Consider the following 12953-nt stretch of genomic DNA (forward strand, 5'->3'; position numbering starts at 1 on the left):
ACTGTAACGAATAGATTTTGCTGGTGAGCTCGACACAAATAAAGAGTGTACCTCAGAGAAGTGCTACTGTTTGCAGTAGTTTCCACACCAGTACTGATCTCTGTCAGCAGGTCTGAGAGGGGAAAGTTTTCTGGAAGAAAGTAACAGCATTACAATTAATATCTCCCTCATATTTCTAAAATAAATAGTATGAAATCTAATTTCCTAATCTCTTTATACAAGTGTGCAATGAATATATGGATTGTGATATCCTAAAATACATAATCCTGACCATTCCTACCAAAAAGAAATCTCCCTCAAGACAAATTTTAGCTAAGTGCATCTAAAGCTGAATATTTATAGAACATGATCTGTGGTCTTTGAGAGCTTGGTTGGAAAGCAATGATCACACTTTTCCACAAACCCTGAGCTGGATGAGATACTAGGCTAAGTATGCATTTCTAATGCTCTTATGTTACTTACATAAAAATCATGAGAAACTTACCCACAGCAGAATTCCTAAGGACAAATTAATCTTTACACCAGAACTAGACAGTAGGGTTCATGCAGAGGTGAGGGAACTGTTCCCCCTTCCCCTTTCCAGAGGTCCTGGGATGACTGGGAGCTACATGGAGTGGGACCAACTCACAACAAGCCATTCACTGTGATATCAAGAATAGCTGAAAGTTTTACATCCACTAGTCTCATCAAATCAGCACAACTAGGACATGCCATGAGTGTCTCCATTTAACAGATGAGTACTCTAAGGCTTAAAGAAATTGAGTGAGGGGTGGAGCCAGGATGCCAACCCAGGCTTGCTGAACTCCAGCCCCAGCTTCTGGCCACCATACCACATCTGTGCTTCCTCTCTTTAGACATTCAGCAAGTCACTGTCATTCTACAATAATTTTACTTATGGACAAAGTCCTTACACAGTACCTATATCATCATAGCGCTCCACCCAGACTACAGAAACTCTTGTCTCAGGTCCAAGGGGAGGCACAGGGCGACCCTGAGGCAGCTTCTTCATTCTGGAACTGGGACTAAGCTATATGAGGTAGAGAAAAGCAGAAAAGGGAAAAAGGGGGAGGGAAAAAAAAGAAGCGACTTAATAAAATGACCCAACCACATATTCATCAAGCTGCCCAGTGATGTAAGTATCAGGTCACGGGAAATCACTTCAGGAAAAAAGTAAAATATATTTGCAAAAAAGCTCTTCTTTGACTCCTGTTTATCAAGTCTCAGCCTAGAACAAAGAAACGAGGGTTTTAGATTCCCAAAGAAGATAAGGAATACTGACCAATTATAATTTACATTAATAAAAATAAAACTTGGTGGGGAGTTGCCAGGGCGGCTCAGTCGGTTGGGCGTCTGACTCTTGGTTTCGGCTCAGGTCCTGATCTCAGGGTTGTGGGATCGAGCCCCCCATGTTTGCTGGAGATTTTCTCCCTCTCCCTCTGTCCACCCTTCCACCCGCTAGCATGCACTCTCTCTCTCTAAAATAAATGGATAAATAAAATCTTTAAAAAATTTGCAGGCAATGTCTTAATGAGGGCTTCAAAGAATTTGAGTCTATTGATAGTAAGCAGAATGCTTTCCTCAAAGCCAGTAAGCAGAATGCTTTCCTCACCTCAGCAACGTCACTGGTTTGCCTGGGGATCCTAATCTCTAAAATGTCCCATCAGCAAGTTACTTCTAGTTCTCATTTCTAGGCCAGAGGTTTCCTACTGCAATCTAGGCCAAAAAAGTCCTTTTTCTTGACAATAGAATGAAAAAAAGAGTTGCTTGTGTCTTTGTTATCATACAGTCCGCTTCTGGCTTCCCTGCCTACCTGATCGGCATGCAGTTTCTCAAGGGCTAGCAGGCCTCTATGGCTCCCCTTTAGCAAACTGGCACTGAGCAACACCAATGTTAGGGCATATAGTAGGGAGGAGTTTGTACTAAAGCCCTAAACAAAGCTATGTGGACAAAAGAGAGAATCTCATATCTAAGTTGAATTTTAAAAATAAAACTGCTTTATTAGCACAGAAATATACCTGTGTTCGGATGATAGAGCCCATGGCAATTCCCCTAGATTCTTATTTCCATTTCTATTTGTGTTCTGGCAGTCACAGAAAATGGCTGTGACTAAGAGATCTTCCCCAAATTGGTGGCAGACACCAGCCACACACAAAGACCATTTTCTTACCATGGCTCCTAGTCAGCTCTGAATCTGACTTTAGCCCTAGATTTAAAGGGCTCCTATGGGGTGCCTGGGTGGCTTAGTTGGTTAAGCATCTGCCTTCAGCTCAGGTCATGATCCTGCAGTCCTGGGATCGAGCCCTCTATCAGGCTCCCGGCTCAGTGGGGAGTCTGCTTCCCCCTCTGCCCTTCCCCCTACCATGCCCTCTTTCTCACACTCTTTCTCAAATAAAATTTAAAAAAAAAAAGGAGGGGGGGCTCCTGTGATTAGGTCAGGCCTACCTGGGTAATCTCTTTTAACTCAAAGTAACCTTAATAATTATATCCACAAAATCCTTTTTGCCGTATAATAGAACATAATTACAGGATAGCTCATCATATTCACAGGTTCTACACACACACATGGGGAGGACATCATAAGGGGGCAGGAGTCCCTGGGGGTCATCTTAGAATTCAGCCTAACACGGTGGCCTTTTTTCCTATAACCTTAATAAACTCACTCAGCAGATCTAGTAGATTTTTTAAAAAAGATTCCTCAGGGTTTCTACATATATGATCATGTCATCTGCAAATACATACAGTATTACTTCTCCTTTCCAATACTTAATGCACTTTATTTCTTTTTCTTGTCATATTTCCCTGTATAGGACTCCATGTTGAATGCAAGTGGTGAGAGCAAATATTCTTGCTTTGTCCTCCATTCAGGGGGAAAGCAGTCAACAATACTGTATAGTATAACCTTAGGCTTCCAGTAGAGCTCTGTCTCAGGTTCAGAAAGTTCTCTTCTATTCAGAGTTTGCTGAAAGTCATGAATGAATGTTGAATTTAAAGTCAACTGCTTTTTCTGCATCTAATGAGATAACATTTTTATTTTTTTAGATAGTAGTGTAGAAATTAACAAAGGGAAACCTCACTAAAGCAGGAGGCTAGAAAAAAGAGCCATGCCACCCAACTGCAATTACGTGAATAACTGCCCATTACAGACGCCAACAGAAGAATCATCAACAGGAAAGAATAATCAATTACAGGCCCCACCAGGAAAAGATGTACATGAAATCTCCTGCCAAGAAAACCTCTGCTTCAATCAAGTTTACATTTCTTTTGTCTTTCTTATTATTTGTTACAAATCAATCTTCTCACATTTATGAAAGGATCCTATACCCTCCTATCACTCACTTGTCCACTTTCCAGTAAGGATGAAGAGGTAATATGAGGAGAAAACAAAAATAAAGACATAACATCTACTCATACGGCAAGAAAAATCATATAAAAGTAAAATGCTCCCTTCTTGCAGGGCTGCTGTGTGTCTCACTCATTACGTCTAGTCATACACTGGGCTAGTCTCCAAAGTGCTACCATTTGTACAGAGTAGACTTAAGTTGAATGTTGCATGATTAAAGACGTGGAACATACAGCTGCTGTTGTACTTTTCTTTATTAAGGTTTATTTATTTATTTGAGAGAGTGAGAACTAGCGTGTGCACGAGTGGGGAGGGGCGGGGGGGTGCAGAGGAAGAGAGAATAGCAGGCTCCCTGCTGAGCACGGAGCCCAATGCAGGGCTCGATCCCAGGACCCCAAGATCATCACCTGAGTCAAAGGGCAGATGTTTAACCAACTGAGCCACCGAGGCACCCCACTACTATTGTACCTTTTTTTTTCATTTTTTAAAAGATTTTATTTATTTATTTGAGAGAGAGAGAGATCACAAGTCGGCAGAGAGGCAGGCAGAGAGAGGGGGTGGGAAGTAGGCTCCCCGCCGAGCAGAGAGCCCAACGCGGGGCTCAATCCCAGGACCCTGAGATCACGACCCGAGCTGAAGGCAGAGGCCCAACCCACTGAGCCACCCAGGCGCCCCTACTATTGTACCTTTAATGGATATTTCAGGGGCCGGATAAAAACTTAAGCCTGAGAAGGAATGGGTGAGAGACCCAAGCATGGTACCAAAATGGCCAAATCAAGGAAAACAACGAGGCTGTCTTATTTGTCTACTTGCTGCAAGCTGAAAAAAAGAAAACTGTGAGAATTTGATTTTAAAAAATTAAGATACTAATGAATCAGCACTGCTATCATTACTCTCTACGTTACAGTTAAAAGGTGACTAAAGGCATGATTCTATAATTACTCCCACTGCATGACAAATTTTCAGAGCTCTATCAACAAAGTTACTTACCCGCTGTGAGGAATTAAGATTGTCTGTGTGATTAGGGAAAAGCTCAAGTGTCAGGGATGGCTGTTTCAGAATTCCAGGCATAAGATCCATATTTGAATCACTATCTTGGTCCGAGATGTTACTTTCCAAAGAATCAGCTATAGAGTAAAGAAAAAAATCAATTATATTTACTATTTCTTTAGACAAGTGTTTAATTATGCTAATGGTCTAAATTAAGTCACTTAAGAGAAGTAATGCCTCTAGACAAAAAAACTGGTAAACTTTTTCTGTAAGGGGTCAGTAAATATTTTAGGCTTTGCTGGTTATGTAGGTCTCTATGGCATATTCTCCTCTGCATTTTATTTACAACGCTAAAAATGGGAAAACTGTACTTAGTGGTCTGATTTTGGCCTGTGCGCCACAGTTGTCAGCTCCTGTGCTACAGGATAACTGAGGTAAGACTAGAAAATATTTTGACTTTTCAGATGCAGAATATAAGCCATCTGTTACACTCTGAATTATTTTGATTACATATTCATCATGTAGCATGGTACCAAGTGGCACAGGGGCATTCCGAAGCCACGGAGTACCTAGTCTCTGTGATTAAGAAGTGATCTGATTGGAGACAAACACACAGAGTCAGAAAAAAACAAACACAAAAACAAATCTCAAGAAACTGGAGGAGGCTGAGTTGGAGCAGGGGCACAGTCAGCACACAGGACGTTTCCTGACAAGAGGTGAAGACCCAACTGTGGCAACTGAAGTACAAGGACAAGGCTCTAGCTCCGCTGGTGCAAACAGGCTGGGCTAGAGATGAAGCAGGGACTCAACTCAGAGAGGACAAATGGGGCCTGGCTTCTGGAATTACAGTAGTAGATCACAGTCTTGACGTGAAGGCAAACAGCTGCTAGGGATACTGACCTAGACCATGAAAGGTCTCTCTTGCCAGGTACACAACTGGCCGGAGAAAATAAGACAGGGGTTGGGGCGGGGGGGGGGGGGGGCGGCGCTGGTGTAGGAAATCAAAGGCCCAAGTACAAAGGTCAGGAGGCCGCCAGAGTAAGGGCATGAGAGAAGTCATTAGCCTAGAGATGAGACTGTAACAGTGTGATGTATATAGCAGCCCATCCTACAGATGGTCTCAATGAAGAAGGTGAAAATATTCCACCTACTGCTTGGTCAGTCACAAAGAAGTGGGCTTAATTTGGGAGGAGCAAAGGTTCTTGGCAAGATAAGACTATGGGTTCAGACTGAGAAGTAATAAATCACTCCTGATCCTTTGAAGAACAGGCTTAATTTGCCACCTTTTCTAGGCTTTGCAGTTTCTCCTACTTGGTGTCAGAAGATCAGCCAGATGCTATCTTCCAATTGTAGAGAGTCTTCCAATTGTAGGATTCTCTGAGGTTCCACATAAGCCTCTCACATGGAAAGAGGCAAGTAGGTGGGGGGCCCATTCATAAATAGAGAAAAAAAAATGAATAAACTGGAAAACAAGCCTTCTACATATTAATTAAAGAAAGACAAAAAACAGGTTGAAGTGGGTCCCCTTCCCTACTTAAAGATTATTATGAGAGGTTCAGTCTACCTGTCTTTAACTAGTGTCCTTAAGAAAGTTAAAAAGAGCTAACATCCTATACCTCTGCATAATCTAAATGCTACCATGCCTTAGAAGTTAAACAATGACTTAGATGACTTCAGAATATCTCCCAATGCAAAAATACTGCACAAACCAGTGAATACAAAAATAGATTTTAAAACAGCACCATACAAAAAATGCTCTTACTTAGGGACTCCACAGGAGAAGGAACTACAAAAGCTATTTCCGTAAGGGCATCGGCATAATACAGCACCTTCTTCTGTCCATTGAAAATGCTAGCCCCAACGTCTTCAGAAGAAATAACTTCATCTAGGAATGAGAAATACTACATTATTGCTCCAAAAAGTGGGAAAAATCAGTTTCATCCTGCTTCATGAAATTTTAACTGTTTAATAAAATGGAAATCAACAGAAGGCACATTTCCAGCAAGAACCAATGAGTGTTTAAGAAGAATAAACTATAAGTGTTTATGTCTTTACACTAAATTTAAATGATAAAATCTTAAATTCACAGTTTCTGAAACTACTCTAAATTAGTCTACTTCTGATTAGCAAAGCCTTGAACTCATCTGTATGAGGCAGATTATGAAACCAGTTTTTCGGGAAGAGGTAATAATCCAAAGGAAGACAACCACCACAAACCTCTGAACAGAATTAGGGCAGGTGTCTGTGTGTTTCATACTCTTGCTTTCAAGGCATTCCTGTCCCTGGTCTCTCTCTACTGCTCCTCAGCTCTGCTTCTGCTCCACCTTCCCCAGAGCTCAGTGACAGAACATAAAACATACAGGCATTTTGATTAATAGTATCTGCTCTAAGCCAGCAAGAATGAATGAACAAAAGTAACGTTCCTGAGAGCTAGTATAGTTCTCAATTAAAATGAACATAATGCCCTACCAGTAATACAAAAAAGACCAACAACCTAAAAAAAATTGGGAAGAGGAAATGAACAAGTAGTTCTCAGGAGAGAAATAAAAGTATGAAAAAATGCTGAAACTCAATCTTAATTAAAAACAGAAAATTGGAGGGGCCTGGGTGGCTCAGTGGGTTAAAGCCTCTGCCTTCGGCTCAGGTCATGATCTCAGGGTCCTGGGATCGAGCCCTGGATCAGGCTCTCTGCTCGGTGGGAAGCCTGCTTCCTCCTCTCTCTCTGCCTGTCTCTCTGCCTGCTTGTGATCTGTCAAATAAAAAAAAAAAAAAAAAAAAAAAAAAAAAAAACAACAACCAGAAAATTTCTCAGCTAACAGACTGGAAGATACCTAATGTTGGTGAGGATGTGGCACACAGAAGTTTAGACCAGAGGTTAACAAACTTTCTCTGTGAAGGATCAGATAGTAAATAAGGTTTTGTAGGCCAAATGGTCTCTGCCATAATGACTCAAGTATGAGAGCACCGCAGCACGAAAGCAGTCGTAAACAATACATTAACAAGTGTAGCTGAGTTCCAATAAAATTTCATTTGCAAAAATAGGATGGGCTGTAGTTTGCCAGCTCCTGGTTTCGACACTGGGAATGCACACTGCGTCTACTATAGTAGACACTTTGGTTATTGCCCCAACACCCACTCCGTCCTCCTGCATTCTGTAGCAGGTGCGAACTGTAAGTGAAACTGACCCTTTATACCGGCTGTACCTTGTCTACAGCTCTCCACCAGTGTCAGTCCATCTCTCCTGCCATAGCAACAGGTCTGGAGTAGCCAAATCACTGCGTATCTTAGCACCTGGGTGTAGGGAGGTACTGAGACCCAGCTAATCTCTCCTCTTTGGGCTAGGGTTGGTATGTAAATGTAAAGCCTGGAACGGCCTTTCCATACTATGAGAGAAGCCAGGCTAGGGACAAAATCAATATATGAACAGCAGAGCTGAAGGAAAATTGCAGAGAAAGGGAACAGGGTGCTGATCAAATGACAACAAAAATGTACACTAACCTCTGGAATTTTCATTTACATCAGACAATAAAGGACCTTTAAAATATAAGCCAGTTTGGGTCAAGTTTTCTATTACTGCAACCGTAAGCATCCAATGATACATTTATCAAATTGAAAAATATGCATATTCTTTATCAGTTTACTTATAGGAATTAAATATACTCAAGCATATTATTAAAGGATATGTGGAAATTAAAATTAGAGTATATCCCCAAATAGTTCCATTTAACCTTGACTGAAAGCAGAAAAAATGACAGGTCACAAGTCACCACAGTATTCAGTAGGAAACCTTGAGAGAGTACAATCTGGTTAACAGAGCAACTCTGATAATTCAAAGCACCGGACACAGGTATCACCCACTTCAGAGATAATATTAACTCTCCAGTGACTTCAGGAGCCCTCAGAACAAAGAGCCAGGAGGGGCAAAGGTCTTAAGTTTAAATTTATACTTGCCCTGGTATTTATTATTCTGATTATAGTTCCCCAAGAAGATTTGTAGATATGGGCATGAATCTCTCCAAGATAGTCAGGTGTTTACTACAAAGGTTTTTATAGAATGTCCCAAGAATGTAACTTTTAACGATAGCCACGATATCTATAAAACACACCTGTTAATAGAAAACTGTATGGGGCAAAATATACGTTAGCAAACTTGTTAGCAAATAAATCTTGATTTATTACAATACTGTTATACAAAACAGAATTTGCTCATTCACAATATAAAAGGGAACTTATTAGCCTTGTGATATTTAAGCCATGAATTTTATATTAACTACCTTTATGTGTCTATATTTTTTTCCCATTTACACAAAAGACGTCTGAGAGAATATACAAACTAGAGTTAAGTGGCCTCTTGTGAGGAGTTGAATTAGGGGAAGAAAAGTTTTCTTTAATATACCTCTGGTTGGTTTGTTTGTAAAATAAGACTACAAACTTATAGTAAAGAGGGAGAAACCAAGAGTAACAAAACGAGGAAAAACAATGACCATTATGAGTTTTACCTTGTTCAGGTCCTTCACCATCATCACAACTGTTAATAGACCAACTGGTGGAAACATGCCCAGTCCAACCCGGGTGTCTGCCCACATCTACTGACCAGCCAAGGGAAAGCAAAAATTCTAGGAAATGTGGCTGAACATTTCTGGAAGATTCCACATTCTTTAAAATCTGAAATACATACCAATCATCAGCCATAGTGAAGGAAGCAAAAGAGCATATCAAAATAAATCTTGAAAATAAATAAATAAATAAATCTCCATAAAATCCATTAGCTTTAAAGTATCTGACAAATTAAGTCTAAGCTCAGAATAAACTTGGGAATACATCCCTTTGGTTAAAAAAAAAAATGATGCTTCTAGTTAGACAGATTTGGGTTCAAATCCTAGCTGGGCCTTAGGAAAGTTTCTTAACCTCACTGTTAACAGTGTCTTCAACTCTAAAGTAGGGATAATAATGACGTTTGCGAAGAGTAGCTGAGATAATGCAAGTAAAGCCTTTAGCTTCCCCTCTTGCAAAACAATACTGAACCAGACAAGTTTACTTAAAGTAAATTAAAACTGCTATGTCCCTGTTTTCACAGACTTTACTGTCTGGTTAGTGAGATACATTACACAAGTATGTGATTATTTTATTACACATCATAAGAAAGGATATAAAAAGTACAAATCTATTAAAAATTCAATAAAGATTAGGTATAATTAACAAACAAGCGAGAAAACATCATTCCCCTAGTCCATAAAAGAGAATGCAGCCATTCCAGAAAAAAACAGAATGACCTGAAGGTTCTCCCCTCTTCACTAAATATAAGATTTAATACCTGGGCTTTTTACTTATCTCAAAAAGGGAAGTCTCTAAAATCATAGTTCCATGGGGGTGATTCCCCCTTCAGGGGGCAACTGGAATGTCTGAAGACACTTCTGTCATCACAGCTTGTGGGGTGCTACTGGTATCTAGTGACCTATTTGTAGGACAGCTTCCATAACAAAGAATTATCTAGCCGAAACAGCAATAGTACTGTTGTTGAAAATCCTACACTAACGGAAGGAAAATGAGAAATCCTCTACAAATTATAAATGAAAAGGGGGGAATGTATCAAAATCAGCAGGGGAATATTTTTTTCTTGACTGTTCCACTAAACTTTTAATTTAATAATTATAAAAACATTTAACTTTTATTTCATTTTGTATTCAATGTTATCTCCCTTGTGAGAATAAATGACTAAAATTATTAAGTGATTTATCTGATCTATAGTTCTTAATCTAAGATCATTCAACCTATAATCTAATATCGGCAATATTAAAAGTCTGCAGTATGAACTGCATCTATAAAACACATAAGCAGATCACACAACATAAAAGCAAAGAGTAAAAGGATCGCCTGACACTGAACACAGCAACAGATAACACTGTTGATATAACACTCAAAATCAGCATACAGAGATTTGAGGCATTCTTGGATTCAGAGAGGGGTGAGTGGACACTGATTCTATAGGACCAGGGAAACATAAATCTGCCACCTGGGCAACATCTTAAACATGAGATTCTCTTAGATCACTGCAGACCTTCTACCATCAGCAAAAGTAGGATCCTGGAATCACTATTCTTAAAACTCTCCAAATGACAGTGATGGAGTCGGTCCACAAGTCACAGATGTGGCTCATCAGTGCTAATCTATTCAAGACCATACAGAGGCCTGAGCAAATCAAAATATGGGGTGTTCCCTCTGTTACTTGTCAACCCACTGGGTGAAACTTGCCAGGCCATCACATCTTAAACACTTGTTGTCAGAAGTACTCTATGTAGTTCACCCACAGCCCTTCATAGTCCTGTAAGTGTCAGGAAACTGATTTGACAGCCACTTCCAGTTTTCTTTCAATTAAAATTGTTATTTAGAAGTGGAAGTTTTAAATAAACAATTTCTGAAAAGTTAGTCAAGACACAATAGATGAGCAGATTCAACCTGCAGGCCCTGGCTGGCAGCTAGAAATTACCCTAAAGCTATGCTGCGGCTAGGGAAGGTGGGGCTCAGACATTCTATAGGAGGCTGTAGACTGTGCGCTGCTCTCATCCCTCTCAGTGCCTAGAAAGCTAAGGAAATGGAATTAGTTTAAGAGCTACCTCAACGGTCTGTGTCTTCTTTTACAGGAAGGAGAAAAATGGCCCTACTACTGTCATACGAACCATGCATGAGACTTCTTCCAAACAAATCCCCAACCTCTGCAATCAACCCCATTCTCAGGTTCTTTCAAATAACCTGGAGTCCACTAGTCTCACCTCTAGCCATCATAAGCCCACATTCTCCCAAACTCCAAGTATACTGGACTCCACAGTGAATTTGGTGAAGACGGAATTCTCCAGGGCCATTACACATGCTATGACTTTGTTAGTAAAAACCTGCTTTTCCCTTTTTACCCACTCTCAATGTAACCACAGATAACAGCTAAAATATTTTCCTCCTAACCTTCTCAAAAGGAGGTTAGGTTTTCCTGTTGATGGCTCCTATAAAATGCTTCTAATTAGCACACTTTACTATGGTTGTTTCTTTAGTCATCTGTGGATGACTTTAGATGGCAGTTCTGGAATGTCAGATACTGACATTATTGAGTCAATAGCATGAGATGAGAAATCTCATATTTCTAATAGTTCACCAATTATAATAAATCTCATAAATCTCTCATAAATCTCATAAATCAATCCCATTTTCTAATAGTTTACCAATTATCTGAAATAGTGCTTCTAATAGAAATAAACATTTTGTGACTTTGATAAATTTCTTACGGTGTGTTCAATTTGATTAGCTAACAGTGTTACAAGGATTACAGTAAAATTCTGAGACCATGTAGTCCTAGTGCCCTGTACATCTAATACTGTATTTGGTAACTCCTCCTTTGGCCCTTTCCTAGTCAAAAGTTCGTAGCTGCCTGCCAATTCCATGTTTCAACTATTCATTTCCAACAGATGCTTTAACTCTCTTGTCATTTACTCTCCAGTTTCCCATTATCCTTTATCTTATATTTTTCTTCATTCTTCTCCTACTCTCTTTGATACATGCACCAACTTAAGTCTTCTCTAACTTAGATTTTACTTAAGTCTTCCGCTTCTGTCCTTTATTTCAGGTGTTCTTCTCCCCACTGTACGCTACATATGCCTCAACTGAAATTACTTGCTTGTGAAATTACCTGCAAGGTAAGCTCCTTGAGAGGAAAGACTGTTACTCACTTCTGTACCAGGCACTGAGGATGCTCAGTAAATATCTGCTGCTGTTTTTCACCTTAAGCTTTTTGTGGTTAACCTTCTGTATTTCAGTTTCTTTTGAATCTGAATTCTTTAAGGAGAAGACACATTATGGCTCCTCTCTACATCACGTTCTTTTGAGAGTCAAAAGGCTTAGGACTCTGAGCATCACGATTTTCATTAATTCCATTCTGAACTGGTTCACAGTCTTTAAGCATCACGTATAACCTACCTACCACCATGGATAAACACAGCCAAGTAAAAGTTTTTAACATTTATAGCATAAAAAATTATCCCCCAAATTCAGAAATCTTACCTCCTGGTTTGTTTTCTGACCTGGTTTCATATAGAAAATAAAAACTGTGTCAAAGGGACGACATGGCAAGAGATCCAGATACCCAATGTCATCAAAAAATCCAGGTATCGTGGAGTCAAGTGCAATAAGGTGAGGAGGTAGGCGACTATTTGCAGGTTCCTGCCACCAAAGGAAGAAAGGAGAAATTAGTATCTCTTTTCATTATTCTAATTATAAAAGCAATACTTGCTCATAGTTTAATACATATTAAGTAAAAAAAATTATAAAGTGGCAGCAATAAACACAACCATTATTCTAAACTAGAAAAACTATTTAACATTCTTGTATACTTCCTTTCAACTTTTTTTTGTCAAAGACAACTGAGATCATACTATGTATATAATTTTTTCTTTTTTCTTTTTTTTTAAAGATTTTATTTATTTATTTGACAGACAGAGATCACAAGTAGGCAGAGAGGCAGGCAGAGAGAGAGGAAGGGAAGCAGGCTCCCCGCTGAGCAGAGAGCCCGATGTGGGACTTGATCCCAGGACCCCGGGATCATGACCTGAGCTGAAGGCAGAGGCTTTAACCCACTGAG

General features: G+C 39.7%; 1 protein-coding gene across 2 annotated transcripts in view; it reads right to left on the reverse strand.

The window, feature by feature from the left end:
- Positions 1–12953, reverse strand: part of RALGAPB (Ral GTPase activating protein non-catalytic subunit beta) — a gene marked incomplete at its 5' end in the record, with an annotated part of 67092 nt that overhangs the window by 5979 nt on the left and 48160 nt on the right. For both annotated transcript variants that reach the window (XM_080814518.1, XM_080814517.1), the window contains 6 exons: positions 52–130; positions 919–1027; positions 4331–4467; positions 6093–6215; positions 8830–8995; positions 12377–12535. In XM_080814518.1, the coding sequence (XP_080670644.1) occupies positions 52–130; positions 919–1027; positions 4331–4467; positions 6093–6215; positions 8830–8995; positions 12377–12535 (773 nt within the window). The remainder of the gene's footprint in view (positions 1–51; positions 131–918; positions 1028–4330; positions 4468–6092; positions 6216–8829; positions 8996–12376; positions 12536–12953) is intronic.

The sequence above is a fragment of the Martes martes genome (genome assembly GCF_963455335.1).
Source record: "Martes martes genome assembly, chromosome: 9".
NCBI classification, from domain to species: Eukaryota; Metazoa; Chordata; class Mammalia; order Carnivora; family Mustelidae; genus Martes; species Martes martes.